Below are 26,841 nucleotides of genomic sequence, written 5' to 3'. Positions count from 1 at the left end.
GGTATTGTTCATGCTGGCTCACTGGGACACTCAACAGAGCCATTGTTAATGTTATTATTAACACATGTGCTAGCCAATGTCACACACACACACACACACACACACACACACACACACACACACACACACACACACACACACACACACATCAGTCTTTTTAGTGCATCATTTAGGCCTACTTTACTCATCAATTATCCTACTCTTAATTTTTGAGCAAAGTGTGGTGTCATGAAAATGGTTGCATTTTAGCTGTGGAGAGGATCACTAAAGAATCATCTGGAGAGTAAAACAAGCTAGAAGAGTGAATAAATCAGTTTAAACCTCACTTCTTCATATGTTTTGTAACCTTCACATGTTGGCTCAGTTTGCCAGTAGGCCTGTAATGTAAAAAGAGTTGTGGGTCTCTGTGCCACAAGCCTTTGTACTTTTGGCACAGAATTATTTGAGGAGATGTTTTATTAGGTTTGCTCATTACTGTAATATAGCTCAATAATAGCCTATAGCAATCAGGAGGCAAACATCTGAAAAGTATGGATAATCTGATTTAGGCGATTGCTGATTTAGTTAAACATGTCTTTTAATTAATTAGGACGATTAGTTGTCCATGATTCAACTTACACAAACAAAACACACATTTGCTTTAATTAATCCGTAACTCCCCTGAAACGGCTAATTTGACAGGACTGTCCCTTTAAAGAAATCCATTAAATAGAAAGGAACGGTCCATTTCACAAAATAGGGGACCTCTGTCCCTGCTTCGTGAGATTTCAAAATTTCAACACACAAAAAAAACATTATGAAGGAAAACGAACACGTTACTTTCCAATTGCTCTCAAACAAGAATACATCACCTTACACTGAAAACCAACATTTAATGGTTTCATGTCTTCATTAAAACGGCGTTCACCCCTTTTGGGCTTTTCTATTTATAGCATCAGCTGTTGCAATACAAAGATTAGCTATTCAACGTATTGTTTCGCAGATGTGGGGAGCACACTCCTGTCTGTGGCGAAAGGGCGGCGGTGGTCTAAAGGCGAGAAAGAGAGAGATGAGGAGAAATATGTCGGTGTGAGGACGTTTCTTTGTGTCCACGACAGCGAAACTCATATCGGTAAGTAGCCTTCCTGCTGACAGAGAAGAGGTCGTGAATGCGAGCGTCTGTGTTCATGGACAGTGCAGGCAACACCTCCCGTTAATGTAAAATCAACTACTCTCAGTATAATAACACTTTAACGTTACTGTAGCCTAGCTAAATGTCACCAGGTTATTTAGACCAGTGGCAGCTCGGTAAACAGTCAAGGGAAGTTAGCTCGTTTTAATTAAGATTATGAACGACTGTATTCAGTTTGCGGAAATTCTTTTTTGCTGCAAACTTAAAGAGAAAAATGAAGCTACCGAAATCCGTTATTCAGGGGCGGCTACTGTCGGTTTTCCATACGGCCGCTCACACACACACATAGAGACGGGCCTTGCCTCTGTGTATCAAAAATGTTCCCGAGGGGACAAAACACAGAGTGCTTGTCTTTTATCGTATGTCAGATATCATCACGAAAGATTCCACGGTGTTTTTAACAGCAGTATACACACAGCGGTCCAGCTTTGAAGCAAAAATGGTGTGCAGATTTAACCGCTGGACGGAGAGATTCTTCATGTATCAAATCATAGGATGAGATCATTCAGAAGCACCTCAGTCTGCAGAAAGAAAGACACACACACACACACACACACACACACACACACACACACACACACACACACACACACACACACACACACACACACACACACACACACACACACGTTAATCACTGTCTGGGGACAGATCCCCCTATCCTTCCGTCATAACTTCATGGAAATGTCAAACCCTGCTGCTGCTGATGACGTTGCCTGTGAGAGTAATAGGTAGTTTAATTTTGCATGCTGTTTCACAATTTTCCTAAAGCTTAAAGTGCTCATATTATGCTCCTTTTCAGTTTCATAATTGTATTTAGAGGTTGTACCAGAATAGGTTTATGTGGTTTAATTTTCAGAAAACACCATATATTTGTTGTACTGCACATTGCTGCAGCTCCTCTTTTCACCCTGTGTGTTGAGCTCTCTGTTTTAGCTACAGAGTGAGGCGTCTCACTTCTGTTCTATCTTTGTTGGGAGTCGCACATGCGCAGTAGATACTCACTTAGTCAGTGCTTGGGCACAGACATTAGTAATGGGGATAGTGTTGACTAACGTGACTAGATAGAACTACGTGTGGAAGTTATGGACATGGCGGCAGTAGTTCAACCATACATGTTCGAAACCAGAATTGGATCCTGAAGAAGGAGGGGAGTCTCCTGCAGAACCTGAGACTCGGAGAATTCAAATGTTTCGGCCGATGACGTAGACGGCCCTGCCGATTTTGACCAGCTCACCCGGAGACTGAAGGCAGGATACATTCAGAAACCTGTATCTCGCTCAAAACAGCATGGATGTTGGATGGATGCATGTTGTTTTTTTTCCCCAAGTTTGTATGCGTGTGGAAGCACCAGAGACACAAAATAACACCCCAAATCCCAGAAAAAGTGATTTTTTTTTCTTTTTTTCTTTTCATAATATGGGCACTTTAATTGTGACCTTTGACCAGGGGGACCTGTAGATGCTGGGTTTCTCACCCAGGCGAGTCAGTGTGTGATCTATTACATGTGTACGAGGCCTGGTATAACTCGTTTATTAAATAATGATTCCTGTGAGATTTAAATTGTCACTTGCATGTATATGGAGTCTTACTTTTACTACACTAGTTTTTAATCAAAGCCTGCTCAGAATCATAAATTTGGAAACAGCGTTTGATTGAATGATAACATGATGATCATTTAATCGTGATATGACTTTACTGAAAGCTTTTAAACAATACCATGTGATAGTACTGAATTACTGCCTGGCCTTATGGGACTATAAAGACCATTTTGTGATGTACTGACTAATAGATATACTACCACTCTACTTTGTATGTTGTTAATGTTATTTAAAGTCTTGGCCATGATTGACTGCTGTCAGTGGTGTCTAATGGGTATGAGAAATACCATGATAGGCTACCGCAAGGTTATGGTTGTTTTCGTTCAAAGATATCTTTCTCATAATCAACCTGTGATTTGCAGTTCAAATACAGAATAGTTCATATACAGTAACAAGTACTGAATCATGCATTCAGTGTCGCTGATGCCTGGTTGCGGTTCACTCGTGACATCCTGTGTCCTGGTTGAAATTCCCAAATAGCCAGAAAGAAAAGTTAAGTATTAGAATGAATGAATGGAAAGGTCAGAGTAGGAAATGCCCCCAGCAAGTCACAGAACATTAGTGAGATATTTGGGTTGTGTGTGTGAATGGCAGACTTATTCACAGAGAATGTCTTAAAATGACGTAGTATTATATAAAAAAAAAGAAAAGACATCAATATAATTTATGGCTAAATGGGTTCTCAAATAATGCTGAGCCTGGAGGCTATCGCAAGTTAGTCATTGGTGATGACCCACAGTCATGTGAGCTATACAGCCCTGTGTTAGACTATTTGCACTTTGTTTTCTCAGCCAAATGCTGCACAGAGGGTCTTAAAGATCGGGGCATGAAGTCTGTCATCATTGGAGGAAATGTGATGGGGGGGCAGCTGACTTTGCTTACCTAATTTTCTGAAATAGATAAACAGATGTCCGCATTAATTCAGTACAACAAGTTACGCGTTGAAATGAGATTAAAGACATCTTAACATTCAGTATCATTAGCCCACTGCTCCTCAAATAGCCATCATTTAAAACACTGTCTCAGGAAGGAAACAACCCGAGACAATAAGACAGATTGCAACTTACTGCACACTAAATTTGTACTTGTGAGAAGGAGATGCTAGAGATGTACATCTTCATCCAGAGTGCCATATTATTTTGTGAAGAAAACATTTTAAGTATATTTGATTCCATGCTGGCAAACATGGGGATAGAATTGAGGGCTGTTTAGGTAATAATATATTCATGCACATCTGGTTTTTGGCCACATTATAACTGGACAATATTGCCAATATTGATGCGGGTAAAGAAATGTTAGGGTCCTTTTGTATTCGCTCCACCTTACAGAAAAAAAAGATAGCTGTCACGATTGAAGACTGGAGAGGAGGCTATTAAAGTGCAAATCTTGTGTATTTATTAACAAAACTACACCAAAAACATACTCAAACTCAATACAAATAAAAACATTCAAACTAAGGCAAAATACCCTCAAACAAACAATACAGCAACCTCTCAGCAAGCTGCCCACTCCTTCTCTCGCTCCCCTTCTCCTCAAGCCCTTTTAGGCCAGCCTCACCCAATTGGCACCTACCACCTGTACCAGTTAGAGGATGGATACCCAAACTGAGCCCGACCCTACCTGACGGGCCAGATATTTAGAAATGAGGTTCGGGTCGGTCTCGGTCACAACAGTGCGATAAGGCATTGAACATTTTAAATTTCAAAAAGATTGTTATGTAGGGGCGCATCTGTGTTAACGTGCCTTGTTGCCCTGTGTGCGCTGATGCGCTCATCTGTTGACATTTCTGAATGCCTTCCTCCAATTGCTTAATAAAAGCGGGCTTTCCATACAAACAAACGTATATGTGTCATTAGTAGGAGAAAAAAAACGAGATTTTAACTGTGTCGGGCTCAGGTCGGGCTCGGACATAAATATCTCAATGCCTGTCGGGCTCGGGCCGGGTTCAGTTACTGCTTTGTCAGACGCAGGCCGGGCTAGGACAGAAAAATGCGGCCCGATCCGCACTCTAGTACCAGTGGGTAGAGGGTGAGCTAAACTGAAGGAAGAACAAAACACTTGAATGTGGGAAATACCATCCCATGTAGATACATGTGATTGCTGACATTCCTAGTTATATACATATGTACATGTGCTTACACAACCACAAGCACCAACATAATTCAAAAATGTCAATTGCTGCAAAAACTGTTTTACCTATTGTTCTACACTTTAGGATTGCCCAGCCCCACCCTACAGAAAGGACCTAATGAGGCAAAACTGCATGCAGTCTCCTTAATTAAGCTAGTGAGCAGGTGATCCAACCCCACATCACAGGCAGAACCATAGCAAAACACTATGAACCCATAAAACCTACTGAACAGGCCTATGACAAATGATAAAGTAACAAACTGAAACATTACACTGAAATTAAGGATTAAGCAGACACAAAACATTGTTAATTTTGGGAACATAGGCTAGTGAAAAGGGAGAAAGGCAGCCTTTTCACAATGCCCTTAATCAAATTTATTGCTTTCACTTCAGTTGTCTTGGTGACAAGAACCAGCAACCTGCCTCTCCTACGTTGGAAACCCAGTTCCCCCAAAAAGTCAGGCTTTCACTATTTAGGAAACTACAGTATACTGTATATTCTGGTCAACTGTTTTCTAAATGGTTTTCATAGATCAAAAGTAAAAAATAAAAGATCAGATCAGCTCTAAATCTAAGAAAAAGAAAACATGGGTGGAGTTTGTCATTTGACAGCAGCTTAAAGCTTGAATACATTTTGAACTCGGTGAACTGTGTCTTAACACCTCCTTTGAATGATCGATGAATGTTGATATCAACGCCACAGTACAGGCTGGGGTGTGCACCACTGCGTTCCTCCTTATTTCTGTTCTGTGAGTTGTGTTGCTGCTTTGTTCCCATGTGAAAAGGGAAGTCCCTTCATCCTTTCCCAAGGCAACAGCTTCTCAAGAACCCAGAGAGGCTTTATGGAGTCATGGGGAAGACAGAATACGAAGTCCAAAACACACCAGCAGCTTCTGTTATTTTTTATGTAAAACCACACACCTGTAGGGTAAGGTTGGTGTAGGGGACGCACTGTGGATTGACAGAATATGTCACTGGTCCTCGAGCGGTCACATTAGATGAAGATAAACTTATTATATTCTCTTGTTAGCCACAGCTGTAGAGATTGGCTCTTCAGTTCAGGAATCAAGTGAAACAACATACAAAAGAAGCTTTATAGAATTATTTCCATGTGTTGTGGCCCCGTGGATATGCCACACTGCCGGAGTGTGTGTGTAACGAGATGTAGGCTAATAACCTAATATATCTGCTGTGCTTTAATTGGCTGTGTTTCGGTGTGATGTAAAGCAGATTTGAAAGATTTCTGCAGATTGCTCTGATTAATAAACGCCGGGTTTGCTACAAGAAAGAAATATGGAAATTAATGCTATTTCCTAATGTGGATGATTGCTGTTTTCAAAGCTGTTTGCCAAAACATTAGGACAAAAGATAAGTTTACAGCCATCAACTTCAGAGTGGGGCTGAGTGGCTTGACCATTTTGACAAAACATGGCCAGATTTCTTTAGGGTAAATCTCAAGTTTGTTGCCTCCTGCTCTCTGCTATCTGTTATTCCAACCCTGTCTCCTAGAAATTATGTTGATATATTACTAAATTGTTTTCCCATTTACTTTGTGCTGCAAAACATAATCCGCTGGACTATGGATATAAAGTGCAGGACATTGACACCAGAGTGTGGGGTGCGCATCCTGAGTCTGTGGTTAGTTAGGCAACAAAAGCACTTTGGTCAGGTTTAGGGGAAGATCATGGTTTCGGTTAAATGTTACATGTAAGGGTAGCTTGTGGCTCGGAGGTAGAGTGGTCGTCCCTTAACCACAAGGCTGGCGGTTCAATCCCAGGCTTTTCCGGCCAGCATGTTGCTCCCTGGCTGCTGTGCATATATATAGCTGTCCACTGCTCCTAATACTAGGATGGGTTAAACTGCAGGAAATAAAATTTCACTACATTGTACATGACAAGTAAGAGTTTTTTTTGTAAGACATTAGCCTGACAAGCCAGCCCCACATCAAGATGTTGGGTCTGGGAACTCACCATTGGCAGGGCTCAATCCGAGGGGCGGGATAAACGGTTGTCTTTCAAATTCTCTCTGCACGCAATAGGATAGCGCTACAACCAAGCAGAGCTATGAAGAAGGTAGCGGAGCTAGTTGATAGATTAAACTTTTGCCGTATCCGGTCGGCAAAAACACGTATTCCTTTTTTAAGAATGATTTCAGTGCTGTTCTTTGTTCTTTTCTCAAGAAAAGCTTAACTTGAAGTCTTCCAGAGTCGCGGCCAAAGCCGTTTCGAAAGGCCGCGGTTCCCAGCAGCAGCAGCAGCCATAAGCCCGCCCACCGACTCTATACACAATGTGATTGGCCCGGCTGGAGTTTGGTTTTTCCAGCTCGCAAGCCAACGGAGAGTTGCTAGACTGACCCTGGCTGTAAATTACATTTGCTGCCGCTAGGGTGCGTCTAGATGTCTAGGCTAGTAACACATTGTATCTCATGCTTCAAGTCCCTGTGGTCTTTTTCTGTATTAAACCAAGACCATGGGCTTTCCCTAACCATGTGCTGTTATGCAACAGCACATATGTTTCCTTTTAAAATGTATGTATGTGTGTTGTTTAAAATAAGTAGTACAGCCTACTGTATAAATGTACGGTGGCCGAGACGGTTCAACACAAATACAAAAGCCACAACACTAACGCAAAAGCTACAACACAAATACATAAGCGACAACGGAAGTGAGTGACAACGGAACTTTCCTCCTGGTCCGTTTCAGGAAGGAAGTTTAACAAACTCTGAGTCTAACCCTGATCTCTGAGTTGATTTACCATGAGATTGGAAACTCTTGAGTTTTCGGTTCCAGAACAGCTGATATGAGTTGGTTCAATCAACTCAGAGTAGGTTCACTCAAGAGTTGAGGTCGTGCACCACCACTATAAAAAGGCAGCATGAACGGAGCAATGATACTACGATTCACCATGGTAACAACCACAAACAAACGGGTCGGCGGAAATACTCATGCGCACATACAGCGAGTTTGAACATATATTTCGTTAAAACAGCAACACAGCAGCTGCTGCAAAAGAGATAATTTGCGTGGGTGAAAATTGCTCCTAGAGTCAATGCGTAAGTTCCAATATAGTGTATTAATATCATATTTAATCATAAGTATAATATTACTGGTGAAATGGTATTGAACCTGTAATGTATTTCATTTAGGTGCAATCCTGTGGGCGAAAAAGTACTAGGGCTACTAATCCCATTCTGAGGCTGCAGCACCATCATTAACAGAATTATAATTATAATTTATAATCTTTTATTTCAAAGAGTTTACATCATTCACCTGCAAAACTGTGGAACTCCTTCTTAATGGCTCTTACTGGTTTGTGTCTAGGGAACACTGCAAAAACGTTTCGAGTCACGCTCTTCTGACGGCGCTTTGCTACAGTGGCTTTACTAAAATGCTCCGCATCACCAGTGTTGTAAAGAAAACTGCAGTTTGCAAAAGAACGTAACGCGACACAAGAATCTGCTGGGATGTAGAGCATGCCCACGATGGGTGACGTTAGTGATATGAGGACGGATAAGGTTATGTAGGCTACATAACTGATAGACTGGGAAGAAAAACAATACCAAATGGTAGTTATCTGGAAATGAAAATGCATCTATAGTCGGGGCCTCAATATCACTCCCGACATATGTTTAACTCCCTGCGACGTAATACAACTTCTTCATCAACGGGATTGTCGACCAAAGAAAATGCCATGTTTTGAGAAAAATAGTCTGCCTAACAGTAAATAAACCAACCCTGTTTTTTTTTTTTATTCATGCAGATAACAAACTGCGCTAAAATGCGCCTGATACAGACTGAATGAATGAATGAATGAATGAATGAATGAATGAATGAATGAATGAAGAAATGAGTGCTGTGTTAGAGGGAGGAGACTGAGAGAAACTCGAGGTTTATTATATGAAGAAAACCTGCTCCCGACCAGGTTAGGTTCACAGACTCAGTTACCATAGTAACTGACTCTGAGGTTAAGTTACCTCTCTTTCTGAAATGGAAAACCCAGAGTTTGTTAACCCTGAGATGAGGGAAACTCTGCATTTTCTGTCATTTCTGTTTTGTAAACATCTGGTGTATGAAATGTCTGTATTCTCACCGCACTGCATTTTTATAAAAGATGATAATCTGGTCGCGTATTAAATAATTGAACAATATACCTTTTTAAGGTACATTTTGAACAGAAAAAATACATTAACAGATACATTGGCATTAGTGTGAACATGGCAAGTGTTCCATACAATACTGTAGGGATGTCCTCATGCAGCATCGGTTGGCCCTCTAAAACATGATGGTTTGGAAAGCCATATAGCCAGTCACATTGCTCAGGTGACTTACTTTGGTTGGGCACATATTTAATCAAATTTTCTCTACCAAGCTTCCAATCCCAAATTTGGTTTAAACTGGTGTCTGTGGATTATTTTCACAGAACGGTGACTAATGTTTCAGAGAATTGTGCACTCCACCAAGTAGATCCACAGAGGGAAATGCTGACACACAGGTCACAAAACAAGGTTGTGACCTGACTTGGCTTCAGCTAGGCCCCACCAGGCATGGTGAGAAAGCGGTGGCTGGTGGCAGGTGGCAGGTACTGTGATTTCACGGTGCTTCTCAAGCTGTTTTTCTTCACAGCACTAAAATGTGCGCAAGGCGGTGTCTTGTGAAATGGAATAGACATTTACTTGTGTGTGGTTTTTATGACCGCCAGCCAACTAACTAACTGACTGAAGAGGCATGTTAACATCAGGAATGTGGCTTGGAAATTCTTTGCCCAACCTGGCTGGCTGACTGCTGCAGACTGACTGGCTGGCTGGCTGGCTGCTGCAGACTGGCTGGCTGGCTGGCTGGCTGGCTGGCTTTGGAAAGGAAGGAAACATCTTCCTTCCCTCTATTGTGCTGGGCAGGAAAGGATGGACTGTGGCCAGCTGACAGCTGTTTCCTGGTGGATGAAGGAGGAATGGGTGCGTGGGTGGGTGGTGGCGATGTTGTGCTAGTAGTGAGTGAATGTGCTTTTTTTTTCTCTGCTTTTGACAGTTGCTAACGTTTCATGAGAACTAGAAAGCTGAAGATTTCAGAGTAAGATGGAGTATATTTATTTTTCAAATTTGTTTAATTTTAAATTTGTATGAACACTGTGATTGGCTTGACTTAAATGGTTGTATAAGTGGTTTGCATGTTTTAACACATTTACTACAAATCACATATACTTAACATTACTCCTAAAATGATTTGTAGATTTCCTACCTTCCTAGTTCTCTTGTAAGTTACCTTTACATTCAGTGTTTCCCACCAAAACGCTTTTGTTTCCTTGAGGCCTTACCAAAGTGTTGAATACATTTCTTTCCTCAACTACATTCACAAATCATTGTTTTTAATATTAGAAATCCTGAATAGAAAACATCCACTGTTTGTTAGCTTACAGTCTTGCACAATAGTGTAAAACCACCAACAGGAATGCGTATTGTGCGTCCGCATGCATGCCTACGAGGACGCACATGCACAAAATGGGGACCCACTCATAAAAAACATTGCCCAATAGCACTACAAGTGGTCAAAAACTCCACAGCATACCTTTTACGTTTGCTTGATTTGACTTAAACCTAGATTTTGCGTAGCAATGGCAGTTTAGGCGTCGCGACCATTTTGACCAAGTTGAACCGAGTCCATTCCAGTCTGGGCTAGTTGCAGTTGATAGTCGAGAGATAAATCACATAATTTTTTGTTTTAATTATTATTATCATATTCCTACTTTTGATACATTATTTTTTTTAGACCTGTTTGAATTCTATGTCTTGAAACAACTGTGAATATCATGTAGAAGGAAAAATATCGATTTCAAAAAACTAGCCAAGGGCGCCTGGGTAGCGCACCTTGTAGAGCGCGCGTCCATATAGAGGTTTACTCCTTGACGCAGCGGCTGCCGGTTCGACTCCGACCTGTGTCCCGAAATAAAGGCCTAAAATGGCCACACACAAAAAAAAAACCTAGCCAAAAATGGGGCGAGCATGGTAAAATTGTGGTGTCTATTGTATCAACACAGCACCATATTGTAACATAACATGTATTTCTATCAACTTTGTCCTCGTGTACCCTTGCTTCCTCTCCCTCACTCTTCTGTTTCCGATTTCTCTCACCCTCCTCTCCGCTCGGTTCTCTTGCTTTCCTCCCATGTCTCGTTCTTTCTGTAGCTCTCCCTTCCCTTTGTGGGAGCTGTGGTGTGAGCTTTCTGCCACATGAGCATACATGCATGTATATTAAAGCTCCAATGCAGTATCTCTGTATTTATGTAAGACTCTCAAAAAGGGCAGAATCTGATCATAAAAAAGGTTGAGTACTCTACAAGCTGATCCCCTTGAGATGTAAGCACAGAATGCATCTGAATCATTTGCAAATGTTTAAATAGATTTTCTTATATTGAGCTTCTACTGTACTTCACTGGTGGAAACAAAATACTCTTCTTCTGTTAAACCACTCATATTCTAGCAAGACGGATGTTTATTTTTGTTTTCAAAAGGCCATAATTACAAACTACAGTTATCCGTTTACGTCGAAGCCATCATACTGCATTTCTCTGCTGGTTCTGTGGTTATACTGGGCTACTAAGAGTTGACATCATTAGCCTGCTTTCTGCCAAACCAGGCTCACCAAGGCTTGTTTTAGCTGCTTTTCCATACAGTTGTGATATTGATTCTGTGAGTGGCTTTGATTTGAGCCAATGGCGCGAGGAGTGGTTTTCTAAAAGGCCTGTCTGTTGCATACAACCCTTCATCCAACCACTTTTATTGTGTATGTTGCTTCATTTACTGTTCTTACTTAGGCTACATTTAAAACATGTTAGCTTACAAACAATATAATATAATATAATATAACAATGCTGTTTCCAATAGCAGTAGGCCTAAGGTGCTAACCATAGACTGTTAATATTAATGGACAAAGCATCCGGTTCAGCGAAGTGCTGCAAATGCTGAAGTGCCTTAAACCTGTATTCTATCTGAATTCCAGCAGGGGGCGACACGTGCGGTTGCAAAAGGAGTTTGGTTTCTGTAGAAGTCTATGAGAAAGTGACTTACTTCTCACTTGATTTATTACCTCAGTAAACATTTTCATAATGAGTTTATGGTCTCAATCGCTAGTTTTGAGTCTTCTGCAACACAGAATGATGTTCATTTTTTGAATTATGGTCTCATTGATTTTAAAATCGGCGATAAAGCAGGGGGTGTTTTAGGGCGTGGCTATGATGTGATTGCCAGTGAAAGTGTGTAACGTAACGTAGAGCGTAAGCAGCTCCTCCCTCACTCCTCCCTCTCGTCTAAAACTGTCACATCAGCAACCAGGATGGCTGCGCCTGTAACGGTAAAACTCCACGACTCATAGCAGATCTCCACAAACCAATGGGTGACGTCACACATGCGCTGTCCATTAATATACAGTCTGTGGTGCTAACTTGACAAATACGGCTGCATTTCCTGCAAATGCTTCACAGTAAAAGCTGTTTGTGGTTTTCCAGTGGGAAGCTCTTAATATGAAGTAGCAGCTGCAGGACATGTTTTGCTTTGCATTAGCAGTATCTTAAGGTGCCCTGTGGAGTTCCAAAAAAAGAGAAAAGGTTATATATATATACATTCAATGTTACTTAACAAAACAAACTGGACAGATCCTTCAGCTCTATCGAATGTGTTGAACTTATTTTCTTCTTTATAACATTTGCAAAGCCGATTTTGTTTTATTTGAAATCCAGCATGTTGACATCCATGTAAACTTGCTAGCAGTCTTCTTCCCTGTCTTTGCTGGTGCATTGCATTGTATCGTGACATGTTACTGCCACCTGTATATCAATGGATTAGCGATAAACCATTGGCAGGAATGTGTATCGCGTCACACACGTGCGAGGGTGAGTGTGACCATGATACCATATTGTAGGTCAGTGTGGTTATCCCCTGCTTTGAAACCAAAGTAAAAATACATGTGATCACAGCTTGGCACACCGTGGTTGAGCGAAGGCTTGGCTGACGGGGACTGCGCTTGCACACAAGTAGAAGTAAGTTTGCAAGCCTGTGTCTGAATGCACAGTAGGGCTGCACGATATGAGGAAAATATGCGATAACATTGTTGAATATCACAATAATGATATCACTTGCAATAAGTCAACTGATATTAAAGTGTTCTCAGTTTTGCATTTCTGCTGCCATCCATATTCTGCTAAAAAACAACAAATTGCTTGTTGAATTTAAAGTGCTCATATTATGCTTTTTGGCTTTTCCCTTTCCTTTATTGTTATAGATCTTTTTTGTGCACGTTATAGGTTTACAAAGTGAAAAAGCCCAAAGTCCACCCCAAAGGGACTTACCATCTCCAACAGAAAACACTGTTCACAAACTGCTCCAAACAGCTCTATTGTAGTCCAGCTTTTACTTCAGTGACGAACGTGCGTCACTTTGTAACACACGTTATAATGCTGTAATGATTTCTCACTCTGTAGCTAAAACAGAGAGCTCAACACACAGGGTGAAAAGAGGAGCTGCAGCAATGTGCAGTACAACAAATATATGGTGTTTTCTGAAAATTAAACCACAAAAACATATTCTGATACAACCTCTAACCTGAAAATTAGCATAATATGAGCACTTTAAAACAAATGAAAGCAAATAATTTCCAACATTCCTTTTATTGAACAAATTAAACATTGAATTGAATATACTATAAAAGGCACCACTACAAAAAAAGTGACGGTTGCACTTTAAAGTGTAGTTTTCTACTGATATTTTTCTTTCAACTTAACACAAAAAAATCTGTCTTTTGCGATATGTCACAGCGTTTCGCGATGTTAATTGCGCCAGCTGATATCGCGATGACGATAAAAGAGAGGCTATATTGTGCAGCCCTAATGCACATACACAAAACATGTTCAGTTCTACAAAACTTCAGTAACTACAATACATTTGCAAGTCCACAAAACTACTGTTGAAGATACAAAACCCTGTTTTCAAGTACACCTTTTTGAGTGATATAATATTCCATAGATTCTGCCCATTTTGCATAAATACTCGAGTCAATATAGTAGTCCCTGTAAGATGCAGTTCCTGTAAAGGCTGCTAGACATTAGCTCCAAGTCAATTGTTCCACTTCAACATGTTTTTGCGTAAACCTTTTCACTCTTCTGCCATATTGCAAAGCCATGTCCAGCTGTCATTCTGCTTGTTGTCTTTCTCTGGTGGGTGCAACTGTGAAAATATGTGTTTTAGGTGGGCTTAAACTCTCTCTTTTGGCCTCTCTTTCTCTATTTTTGTACTATTTTTTTTTTTTTTCCCCTATGTTTTTTTCTTTGATCCACAACTCCTAGCTGTGGTCTGTGGTCTCCATGGTGATAAGAAAGCAGCTGCAACAAAAAACCTTAACTCCTCCCTCCCTTGTTCTTTCCCTCTGTCTGTTGTTCCCTTCCCTCTCTGTTGTCAATCTCTCTCTCTCTCTCTCTCTCTCTCTCTCTCTCTCTCTCTCTCTCTCTCTCTCTCTCTCTCTCTCTCTCTCTCTCTCTCTCTCTCTCTCGCTCCTCCTTTTTCAGCCAGGTGTGTCTCCATAGCCACCTACTAGCCTACTTCTCACCGTTACCACCACTGTCGAGGTAGCCATGGCGACCAGCGCCCTGCCAAGTGACAACCTGCCAACGTACAAGCTGGTGGTGGTGGGGGATGGTGGTGTTGGGAAGAGTGCCCTCACCATCCAATTTTTCCAGAAGATCTTTGTGCCAGACTACGATCCTACGATAGAGGACTCGTATCTTAAACACACAGAGATAGACGGACAGTGGGCAATACTGGATGGTGAGTAGAAATGGATGTGCATGTGAAATTAACCAGACAGCAGTTGAGTATGATCCTATCTCGCTAATCTTCTGTCTTACTTTTTATTATCGTTTGGTTATTATAATAATAATAATAATAATAATAATAATAATAATAAATAATAATAATAATACATTTTATTTCTGGACACTCAAGGTCACCTTACATGACAATAAAACATGTCCACCATTGACCAGTGAGTGAACATTTGTTATTAATGTTTTTATTTTTAGCTTTTAAATACATTCCAGTGGTAGCTGTTTCCTCCACTGAGCAAACTATGGTACAGCAATTCCCTGAAAGAAAATGAATGGCATTTAGAAGAAGCCACTGCTGTGGTTGTTACGTATGAGCGAAATGATGCATCATTTCATGATATCCTTCCCTCAATAAAGTATTTCATTTATGTTGGAAATATATAAAGTTCTGAAAATAATTATAAAACCAAAAATCTGTCTCTTTGGATTCTGAAAGTGTGTGTGGGTGGACGTGATCACACAAGTCGTGGAGGAAACAAACTCTTATTCCGAACACGTAATTGCAAAAACAGGTCACAATAACAAAATTGCGCAATGTCATTCTTCAATGATTACTGCAAACTGGGTCAGTTTATATCCGTTAGTAAATAAATGTAACAATGCTTTTGGTTAGAAGGGGTTCAACAATTCATATTTGTAATAACACTGACTCTTTATGGCAGCTTTGAAAGGTCTTAGCATGCTTGATAAGTACCTAATTAATTAAGTAGAATCAGAAATAAAATAAATATGACATGAAATGCCTAATTGCCTAACGCCTAATATGACATATTTATTGTCTGTATATTTAGTAGGAAAGGTAGTCCAAATTGTGTAATTACTTACTCAGACAAGATATGAAGTACAGTACGCTAATAAAGTCAGTAAAAGAGACACCCTTCCTTGTAAAGTAATACAAGCTTGTGTTCTCTACACCTCGGCAGTGCTGGACACAGCCGGCCAGGAGGAGTTCAGTGCGATGAGGGAGCAGTATATGAGGACAGGAGATGGCTTCCTTATCGTCTTCTCTGTGACAGACAAAGCCAGCTTTGAACATGTCGACCGATTCCATCAGCTCATACTACGGGTCAAAGACAGGTGGGTCACAACAGCTCAGCTTAGCAATGCATAGCAGAAACCACTTTTGTTCCATGCACAAACATAACAAAGGACAATGGATGATTTGGTAATGGTTAGGGCATTCCTACTGTATATACAAAACTCATGTTCGATGACTTTTAAATGATGTTATGATTTAATGCAAACCACTCATTTACACTGCTGAAAATCAAATCACAGAATACCTGGAGAATACTACCCCTTAAAAAGAACAATATTCTCAATTATTTGGAAGTGAAAACATAAGAGAATGCACATGCACAATACATCAACCACTGCATTGAAAATCTGTGTGTACAACTAAGGGTAAATTTAGTAAGTCAAAGCTTCCGTACCCGGAAGCCAAAGTTGCCAAAAGAGGAAGTAGCTCTGTCAGATGTAATAGACGTTTACAATATGAAAAAAAACTGGGGATTTGTTTACTTCTGACCACTAATGTTGTTTGCCCTTTTTGAATTCCATTCTTGTGATTGAGCTGCACCAATAGGTTTTTGTCTAAACTGTTGTAACCAATAGATATTTGGAAGAAATTATTTTCTAAGGCCCAGTGAGCTCAATCACATCATCCTCTAATGTGGTCACACACACAAAAATTCAAAATATTAAATATATTTGAAAGAATATTTGTCCTCGTATAAGGACAAACTTTGCCCATGGTTCAGTCGACGCTAGTGGGTAGTGTTGTCATATGTTTCAGGATTACTGTAAAATGGTTAAGGATCGGGATCTGGCCCCTGCTTCACTTTCTTTAAGGGCGCTGACACACAGAGCCGATTATCGGCCGTCGGACCGTCTGGCGAGGTCGGTGACTCGAGTCTGTTCGGTGTGTTCCGTGCCGTCGTCCGTCCGAGGAGCCGTCGGCCTTCATTTGGGCCGACCCAACATGTTCGGATGTTCATGTCGGAGACAGGGCAGTCAGGACTCACCCGGAAATGGCGAGCGGATGAGCCTCTCAAAATCTGATGAAAATCTTTTAAACTGACCTTTGTCGATCTGAAATGAAGACAGATTCAGAAACTGCACGGCCTATTTCTCGCTTAAAATGTTTTCAGAAACACATTTCGGTGAACTATTTTAGTACAATATGAGATCGTATTCTGAACAAGCCGCCATGACAGTCTGGCTGTGAATTTCCGGAGAAAAAAGACCCACATGACGCGTTCGTTCTATCAGCTGCCGGTTTTCATTTTCTGGGAAACAATCATGGATTAAGAGAACACAGAGCAGCGCCGCCTGCTGCTATGGAGACGTATTACGTTTCGCGCTCGCGCAGAGCGTACACTCAAGTCGGCGTCGCCTCAGTGTGTTTTGAGGCAATTTTTTTGGACCTCGGGGACCCGACTGATCGGTCCGACTGCCTTTTCTGCCGTCAGGTTGGTGTGTAAGCACCTTAAGCTGCAGACGAGTTGGGCAGAACATCAAATCTGTTTGCAAAGTTCTAATCCTTTGTACTGTGAAATGTCAGTTGTGAGAGAAGAAAGACAACTGTTCTCTGACAGTGACTGAAAGTAGGCAGTAAAACTGAGCTTGAGATTAAACAAAAATAGAAACTGGAACTGAGCAAGTTGCTGAATGACCATATTTAGTGGTGCTCTACTGTAGCTCTTTTTTTCTGCAAGATTTGAATCATCTAAAACACCTCTCAGACAATGTGTGAAGCATGTGATCTTTCTAATCTAAATGTAAACCTAACAGGTCTTTCAAATAGTCTTTAGACCATGAGTCACTTTTTATCACTCTTTGAAACCACTGCAAGTGTTTTTGGAAATGCATTATTGAGTTATACAGCGGTACCTGGTGTGTGTGTGTGTGTGTGTGTGTGTGTGTGTGTGTTCCCTCTCAGGGAGGCCTTCCCCATGGTGCTGGTGGCAAACAAAGTGGACTTGGTCCATCTGAGAAAGGTCACCACTGACCAGGGCCAAGAGATGGCTGCAAAACATAACGTAAGTAGGGAACCTCATTGTAGGCTTTTTTTTACAGTAAGCTGATTTCATATCTTTAATTGGGTTTCTTCCAAGAGTTTTCACATGAGCCTGTGTGCACTACAGAGACTAAAGACAATGAAGGCATTTCTGAAGAAACAGTGAGAGGAAAGATCATTGCTCGCAGAGTTGTGTCCTTGTATCTGAAATAATTCAATACAAAATCTAAATAAAACTCAATGGAATTAACACCAAAAGGTTAATTTGGTTTCCACTATTGTCACCCATGTATAGCTAACAAAAAGAACATCTTGATGATACAGACTCAGACTACGTCTACAATAAGCTGTCTACATTTTTAAAATGCGGTCTTCATGTGAAAACATTTGGTTTCACATTAGCGTTTGCAGGTCACTTTTTTTTTTTTTTTTTTTTTTTACCTCTGTCATACCTTGAACACAGCATGACTATTGAGCCGGGCAGAAGGAGGCAAACGTGACTGTGGAATAAAGCCAGAAAGCTGTGCTTACTGTAATCTGCAAAAAGGATCACTTCCATACAGAATACACCAATTTAACTTATCAGGGAGAACTTGTGTAGTTAAATGAGTTTTGTCCAGAGGGATTCAGGGGAATTGACAACTCACTCTGGCACATAGTCCGCTAATTCCAGGGATGTGTCTTGATTTTTATTTCTATTTTGCATTCATTGGTCCCTTTTTTAATTAAGCAGTTTTTGAAGTGATCATGTGCAGCCTGGTCAATAAGTACAGCACTTGGGACTGTTTTTTCCCCACTGACTAGCATCAAAGACAGCTTGGTGGTGGTGATGGCGCAGTGAATTAGATACATGCCTTTGGTGTGGGACATCTGGGTTCAATTTAGGGCTGAAACGATTCCTCGAATAACTCGATTCAATTACAAAAAATCCTCGAAGCAAAATTCTTTGCCTCGAAGCTTCGTTAAATCAATGTAATTAAGGTTGTACGGCTCACTGTGTTTCCGCACGGAGGATTATTACTAGCGCACAACAGGTTGACGCTTCTGTGGACGAAGACTGACGGCCCAGATTACAAATGAAGGAAGACGAAAATAGCGAGGGGCTAAGAGAAGAGACAGGCGAGAGAAAACGACAGAAAGTTTGGGATCATTTTAAGCTGCAAACATGCTACTACATCATCTCTGTAGAAAACATCCAGTGTACTCATCCATTCCACGGAGCGAACCCGACACAAGGTAGCTAACTACCGTCTGCTGCTCTCGTCCACCGCGCTGTTTTACACAACTAGCCTACAGCATGCTACTCTGCAAATAGCAATGTTTTACCAACAAGCTAAAACGAGAGCTGTCGGTTTGTAGTCTAACTGTTTATTAGTTTGCTACTAATCTTTGGAAACTTAGCTGCTGCTGGAGACAAACCGGCTCCTCCCCCCAGCATGGCTACTTAATATGCACGTGAATGACGTCATCATGCCGGTGATGTCTGCATTCTTTATTCTTTCTCCTCACTCAGTATTAGGCTTCTGAAAATGTGTAGTTGAATAGCCCTGCTGTAAGCTTTGTACCGTCACATTTACCCTCTGGTTAGTGAACAGCATTTGCATATCCAGTGCAAAGAGCCAGTGGCAAGACAGGGAAGGGGGTGAAAAAAATGTACATTTGGGCCACCAAAAAATTTTTTAAGGGTCTTTTTTTGGCAATAAAAAACTTTGCTTTTTCTAAAAAAGGAAACCGGTTTAACCGCAATAATAAATATTTACTATTGCTGTTTACTAAGTATTTCTTATCCGATTACTCGATTAATTGATGGAATAATCGGTAGAATACTCGATTACTAAAATAATCGATAGCTGCAGCCCTAGTTCAATTCCCCCTGCGATACATTTTATTTTTTTTTTTTTTATTCATTTTATTTAAACAGGGTCAATGCACAAGTTAACATTAACCTTGTATAAGAACAAGGAGAAATGCATTGTGCCAGGTTGTAGCACAAGTGCTATTTTCCGCCCGTAGTCCCTTGATCACATCAACCAATGTGTCCCTGAGCAAGACACTTAACGCATAGTTGCTCCAGAGGCGTGCAACCTCTGATATATATATAGCAATTGTAAGTCGCTTTGGATAAAAGCGTCAGTGATGAATCATTACATGTCATTTCCTTGACTGCTTGGCATGTGCGAGAGAACATTTGTCTCAGTCTTTGTCTCTGTTTGTCTTTGTCTTTGTCTTTAGTTGGTGTTTTCACTGATACAGGGGTCCTTTTCTGTCTTCATGTGCCTTTCTACTGGTTTCAGGTCATCAGGCAACTTGTAATTGTGACCCTTATTGTTTCTTAACCATGTAGCATTTGAGGGCTTTTCATTATAATGGTTAAATGCTAATCATATGTCTCCGTATGTGGTGTATTGCTATACTGTACATTATACAATATACCAGTATGTAGTTATTGTGTTTTTTTATTTTAGTGAACAATTAATACCACGTGAATACCACTTTTGCTTAGATTTGGAATATGTCTGCTTGCTTCTTCAGATAACTTATATTGAAACCAGTGCCAAGGATCCTCCAATGAATGTGGACAAAGCCTTTCACGAGCTGGTTCGTGTTATAAGGTAACTCCAGGTTCACTTCTGTTTATTCTCTTATTTTCATGAGATGAAGACAACATCTTAACTTGCAGTAACAGCTGTCAAACTGCTTGAGGACAGTATTGATTGGCCCTTAAGAATCTATTGTTTACAAATTAAAATACAGCCATTACATAAATGTAAAATTGAGACATAAAATTGTCTCAACTCAAAGTGTGTCACCCTTTTCCCCTTAGTGTTTATTTCACTTCTTTAGTGTTAGTGGCACAGTGTTATGTAAGGGCAGTGGAAGTATGTTTAGTAAGTAGAGTGGAAAAGAAAAGAAAAAAGCCCAGAGCTATTTCCTGTCTTGACACATGCAATTTCAGAAGAATTTCATTTGTGTCCATGTTTTGAATGTGGCCATATTCTGTTTTAAGGCCTTCTCTTGTTGCAAGGACCAATAAGCAACAAGCTGGCATGCCACCATGGTTTAGGGCCGATACTCCAATACCCTATTACACAGCTGTACCTTTGTGTTTGTAAAAAGAAAGGGAAAGTTCTCATTGTCCACATGTCAGGTCGGTTACGGATTCATGAGGAATCTTCTCTGTTTTTGTCCATTCTAAAAAAGAAAAAGAAAAAAAAGAAAGCAGAGTTGATTAATAAATCAACATTGCCCTCTTGTGGTCAGACTGTAGAAAGCCAGTCATACAGGGGGTGGATAAAGACAGGTTGTGCTTTTTTCTGACAGTTCAGTGCTGAGCAGTTCAGGCAGAAAGTGCATGAAAACAAGTATTGAAACTCACCTATAAAATGTTTAATTTAAAATCTTTAAGAGGTGACACATAATATTTATGACTCTAAGCTTTATATGACTTACTAATTGTGTTATAAAACTGGTAGCTCAAATTAAGCAATCTGATTGGTTCATAGCCGTGATATAATATCCACATACAACTATGATTTTTGAATTCCTTTGCACAATAAGAATCACTCCGCATCTGAAAAAAGACAAACTGATACAAAGTAGCCTAACATAGTTAGCTAGTAGGTCTAAAAGGCGTTACAAAATGGAAACATTCAAGGTGAACTTGGGTCTCCTGGGTTGCCTGATGATGGAGGAGTGGATTGAGGAGTGCCCATCTTCAGAAAAAAATCCACATGTTTAACAACATGCAAAGCTATGTATAGAGGACCAACTGGAGAAACTGGAGTTGACCAACTGGTGAGAAACCGAAATGAACGGAACACCGTTAAACAAACACAATGGGCCGTCAAGTGCTTTGAAGACTGGTGTGCACATAAAGGTGTAGTTTTAGATCTTAAGACAGTGTCAAAGGGTCAATGAAATTGAGATTTCTATGCCACTGTCAGAAACGGTAAAGGTGAGCTCTAAGGCCTGAGCAGCTATGTTCGTCTCTGTGCTGGACTAAACCGTTAGATTAATGACCCACCGCTCAATCCATCCTGGTGTCTCCTCAAAGACAGAGTTTAAAAACGTGCAACAATGTATTCATCGGCGTTGTGAAAACACTGAGAAAGGCTGTTCATACATAAGTCTCTCTATTCTTCTCCAGTGGGTTATTGTCATTCTTGGTATGCTCGTTGAAGGCCAGCGTTGCATACTTAAGCCTGTTTTTGTCTCTTTTGATGGTGATTGGCAAAGGTTTGAGCTGCCGATTGCCTTCATTTCCTCTGGGCCAAAAGTGAAGTTGAACATCAAACCACACTTTGTTCACTAGCCCCTGTGGGGTGTTGGGATCAAGCACCTTCTTTATTGAGTTGAAGTCATCTTTTGATATTGACGCATGATGAACTAGGATTGGGCATCGAGAACTGATTCCTACCTGGAATTGTTTAAAAAAAATTACGATTCCAGTAGAATTGTTTCTTTATTGGAATCGTTTGGAATCATTTAGAGGATTTGGTTTCAAATCCGATCATCGCTTCCCAATTTAATAAGCGCAAGTTTTGGTTTCCGAAGCGGCCAGGCGCTTGTTGTGTGGCAGCCTTGGAGCACAGTAAGCTCTAGTGGGGCTTTATTTACATTGAAAAAGCCCTGTAAAACTGCAAACCACCACGGAATCAAAATACAACTTTCCTCTTATGGAAATGTGACCCGTTTCAACTCAACCCCTCAACGAATCGGAATTGAGAATCGATAAGAACCGGAATCGAAAGGAAAGAATCGGAATTGGAATCAGAATTGTTAAAATCCAAACGATGCCCAACCCTATGATGAACTGTCACGTCCAGTCCCTTGTTTCTCAGTGTTTTCACAACGCCGATGAATACATTGTTGCACGTTGTAAACTCTGTCTTTGAGGAGACACCAGGATGGATTGAGCGCTGGGTCATTAATCTAACGGCTGTCCAGCACAGAGACAAACATAGCTGCTCGGGCCATAGAGCTCACCTTTACCGTTTCTGACAGTGGCATAGAAATCTGAATCTGAATATTTTCATTTTGTTGCGTCTTTTAGGCCTACTAGCTAACCTTGTTGGGCTACTTTGTATCAGTTGGTCTTTTTTCAGATGCGTAGTGATACTTATTGTGCAAAGAAATTCGAATCATAGCCGTTGTATCGTATGTGGTTATTATATCACGGCTATGAACCAATCAGATTGCTTTATTTGAACTACCCATTTCAATTATGCTAGCACTAAAAATATGCTAGCACCTATATTCCATGGCAACTGCCTCGGTGGCCAGCACAGGAGGGACTATTTTATTCAGTCCCTCCAGAAAAACGTGATTATGCGATTGCATAATTCAATGCATAATCAGCCAAAGTCTGCATATTTATGCGGGGGGGGCGCATTTTTTCAAATACGCCGCATTTTCGCCGCATAAATTGCCGATTTCCGCACAAAATATGCGGGGCTTGCATGATTTCATAATCCCCGCATTTTCGTTGCAAAAAAGTCACATATATCTCAGCAGAAAGTTGAAAAATGCTGCGCTTACAGAACAGTTATTTTCCCCTGTTGCCATGGGAACGTTATGAAGTGACGTAATTACGCGATGTGAACATCATCGAAAAGCTGCAAACCCCGCGATGAAGCCATGATGAAACTGCAGTTTTTGCAAGTTCCCGCAATTTTTGCAAGTTCCCGCAATTTCATCGCATAAAATTGCATAAATATCCCGCATATTCCATCGCATTTTTTAAGAAAACGTGCCGCATAATCAAGGATTTTTGCCCGCAACAATCACAAAAAAACTTAAAGCAGATTACATATAACATGTTAATTAGTGACCTTAATAGGTTTGTGCTAAGCTAAGCTAACTGACTGCTGACAGTAGCTTTATAGTTACTGTACAGACATTAGAGGGTGGAATAAATCTTCTTGTCTAACTCTCAACACAATAAATAAGCGTATTTCCTAGAATGTTGGATTATTTCTTTAGTACTAGTTTTAACTCCTCTTGTATGATGGATAAAAATAAATATTATGAGCCAAAATTTAAAGTATATAATAGAGTAGGATAATCGTATTGTTAGGTGTCACAAAATGCTGGTAAATTGATCCTGAGTTCAGATTTTTTTGTAAAACATGTTTTTTTTTTTCTCCTCCACACCCACAGACAACAGGTGCCAGAACGAAACCAGAAGAAGAAAAAGAAGATGAAATGGAGAGCAGAACGTTCAGCGGGTTCCCACAGGTTCCACTGCGCCATATTGTGACCTCCCTCGTCCTGTTTATCATTTGTGAACATACACATACACACACCCACATACCTTTTGGATGTCAGGGAACTCCCCAGCAGTGGTTAACTACTGGAGCACAAAAGGGAGGGGGGCGGGAGGGGGGGTTTTACCATGAATTGCTGGATGGATCCCGGGGGGTCGGAAGGCAAAGTGAATCTGACTGATGTCCCCTCACCCTTCACAAAGCCTTGGAATGACTGCTGTGCTCTCTCTCCTCAACTTATGGTCCCTTTCAAAGGTCTATAGATCCCTCCCATCTCTTTTCAAAACAGAACTACCGTGTCACTGAACTGTTTCTCAGTTAAGTGTCATTTTTTAATGTCATGGCACTAGATGACAGACTCTGGGGGGGAAAGAGAGATCAGAATCACCTTGATATTTGGATGGAACTTTTGTCTTCTTGCGAAAGGAAGGAAAAAGGGAGGACCCGGCTCAAAACGGCGCCTCGTTTTTCATGGAGTAACTCCCATAAACCTGCTGGTCATCACCTTTCTATCCTCACACTCCCACAACTTTTCTGGAAGAAAAGCATTGTGATCTTAATCGATTTGTCGTCTGTGCTCTCTCTTTGTAGAGTGGACATCATAAGGGCATGGCGGACGAATGTGAGAGTTTTTTTTTGGTATAGTGGAAATAGAAGTTGCGTGGCGTTGTCGATGAGTGAACTGCGAGTTCTGTGAGTGTAGCGTGAACTTTGTGGTGTTGTAATGCTGTGGTTTTTTTGAAATGTCAGTTCAGAGAGGACAGAAGGACGTGTCGTAGCATGCGAGAGAGAAGTGACGGGATGCTGAGAAAATGTGTCATATTGGTTGACAGGCGAGCGCTATGGTCATATCAGCTTGTTGAATACATGTTTAAATATTATAATTGTAAAGGAGAGTAAGATTGGTCGGTGTATGTGGTTACACTTTAATGTAAACACAACAGGGTTTATTCCAACACTGATGTGTCAGCGGCCATGTATTTTTTATTTTTTTTTATTTATAAAAGGATAATTTTCCCATCATAAAGACACCGTATATCAGTGCCACTTAGTACATAATAATTATGTTTTTTTTAGGTTGCCTCTTTGTCACTGTCAATGGCATGATGGGTGCAGTCTTCATCAGTACTGTATGGACAATAGCCCTGATATTTCCTTTGTCTTTGTAGTCCTAACAGATTTGTCTTCAAAAACAAGTTACTTCCCATGTTTTTGTATCTAAAAACAAAATATAGAAAATTACAATTATATTTGTGATATAAAAAAAATCTAATTATACGTGGCAATGTTAAACAAATTCAATGCTGTTTTACAAAAGGATCAGTAGGAAATAATGAATGAAATAGAATAGATAAGGGATAATGAGAGCTTCATGTCTTCAGATCTGAAGCAGCCTGGAGAAGCTGATTTGCACTGGCCACTAACCAAAATAATGTGATGTCACTTTATTTTAAATCGAGGGGCTTTTTTTAGACCGCAGCGCTGAATTCAGGATAATTGAATCGTGCTCAGCAAAGGAGAACACTCCTTTAGTTTGGGAATACATACTGTAGCCATGGGAATGCATCCGAGTTAGCATGCCTGTCTGAAGCAGGCAGTGGGATGCTCCTAGGGCTTAAAGCCATGTCAACTTAGCTACAAACTAAGTTTTAGTTGAAGGAAAACCACACACTCGAAGCAACAAGACATTCAGTATATTCATGTCTGTAGTCGTGAGGTGGATAGGAATGTACAATTCAATAACCTATGAAATGGCTTGTACTGTTAACGCACTAAAGCTTCGGTGGACAACTTTGTTTTGTCTGGATGAATACCGTCTCTTGGAGGAATACATTTTTGCACTTTTAATACAATTTCTCACTTTCCTATTGGCATGTTGTTTTCTGCTCAAACCTGTAAGTGAAATGAAAGGCACGGTCAAAAACGATTTTGAATGTAAAATCGAATAACGAGACAAGCAAATGGGCAATTAGCGTTGTAGCCCTGTGTGCCTGTGTATGCCTGTTGCCTTGGCGATGATTGTGACTGAGATTAAATCAATTGGAATTTAATCCTTCAAAAAGGTGTTGAAAGAAACATTCCGTGTGACTTGGTTTTAAAGCTATAGTGCGTAGTTTCTGACAACAAAACTGTCGGCGCGTCCACATGATACAAGCCTTCCGTGATCACGCACGCACCCCCACCCCTCCTCCACGCAGTTGCTAGTAGCCAAGAAGTACACGGAGGATTAAAAAAAATGGACTCTTCAGAAGAGGTCATTATCTTCACTTGAGTTTCTGCGTGGGAAAGTCACCGGACGCCACAATCCTCTGATCATAGCCATACTGATAAATACAGAGAGAGTTGTGTGGAGCTGATAGGCTTAATTAGCTTTGTAGCAACTCATTTGGCAATGGCTTGAATGTAACGGACGTCTATTAATATCAAAAAGTTACGCACTAAAGCTTTAAATTAAGGAGGTTGGTTATGAAAAAAACTAAAGCTATTGAATGGCATATAAGTTCACCTCAGCATGAAAGTGGAAAATCAACCTCAGCAACAGAAGGAAATCGGTATTAATCTACATCTACTGTTAAAGGGACTTCACAACGAGTTTCCAGAGAAGGACAGGAAACACTGAAGTACTGATCATTGAGCAACGATGAAGCAGCAGACTCTGGATCTTGGGGAAGGGGGAAAAAAAAAAGTAAAGTAGTAAAAAAGTAAAGTAAAAAAATAAAATAAAAAGTGAATGTGTTTGATGAAAATGTTGCATCATGTATGTTTGATACCATTTTGTAATATTGAT

At 40.5% G+C, this 26,841-nt stretch overlaps 1 protein-coding gene across 2 annotated transcripts; it reads left to right on the top strand.

The window, feature by feature from the left end:
* Positions 1-939: 939 nt before the first annotated feature.
* Positions 940-25,918, top strand: si:ch73-116o1.2 (ras-related protein M-Ras). 2 transcript variants are annotated; one of them, XM_031281767.2, is made up of 6 exons: positions 940-1,111; positions 14,451-14,709; positions 15,692-15,845; positions 17,710-17,809; positions 20,320-20,399; positions 23,947-25,918. In XM_031281767.2, exons 2-6 carry the CDS (start codon positions 14,517-14,519, stop codon positions 24,044-24,046), a joined length of 627 nt encoding a protein of 208 aa, XP_031137627.1. In that variant the 5' UTR covers positions 940-1,111; positions 14,451-14,516; the 3' UTR covers positions 24,047-25,918. The 2 variants fall into 2 exon arrangements, with proteins under 2 accessions (XP_031137627.1, XP_031137628.1); XM_031281768.2 differs by having other exon boundaries at positions 958-1,111; positions 14,455-14,709.
* Positions 25,919-26,841: the final 923 nt, after the last annotated feature.

Source organism: Sander lucioperca, chromosome 8, assembly GCF_008315115.2.
Source record: "Sander lucioperca isolate FBNREF2018 chromosome 8, SLUC_FBN_1.2, whole genome shotgun sequence".
Lineage (NCBI taxonomy): Eukaryota > Metazoa > Chordata > Actinopteri > Perciformes > Percidae > Sander > Sander lucioperca.
The sequence above is the reverse complement of the archived record's forward strand: the minus strand, read 5'-3'. Positions and strand labels throughout refer to the sequence as shown.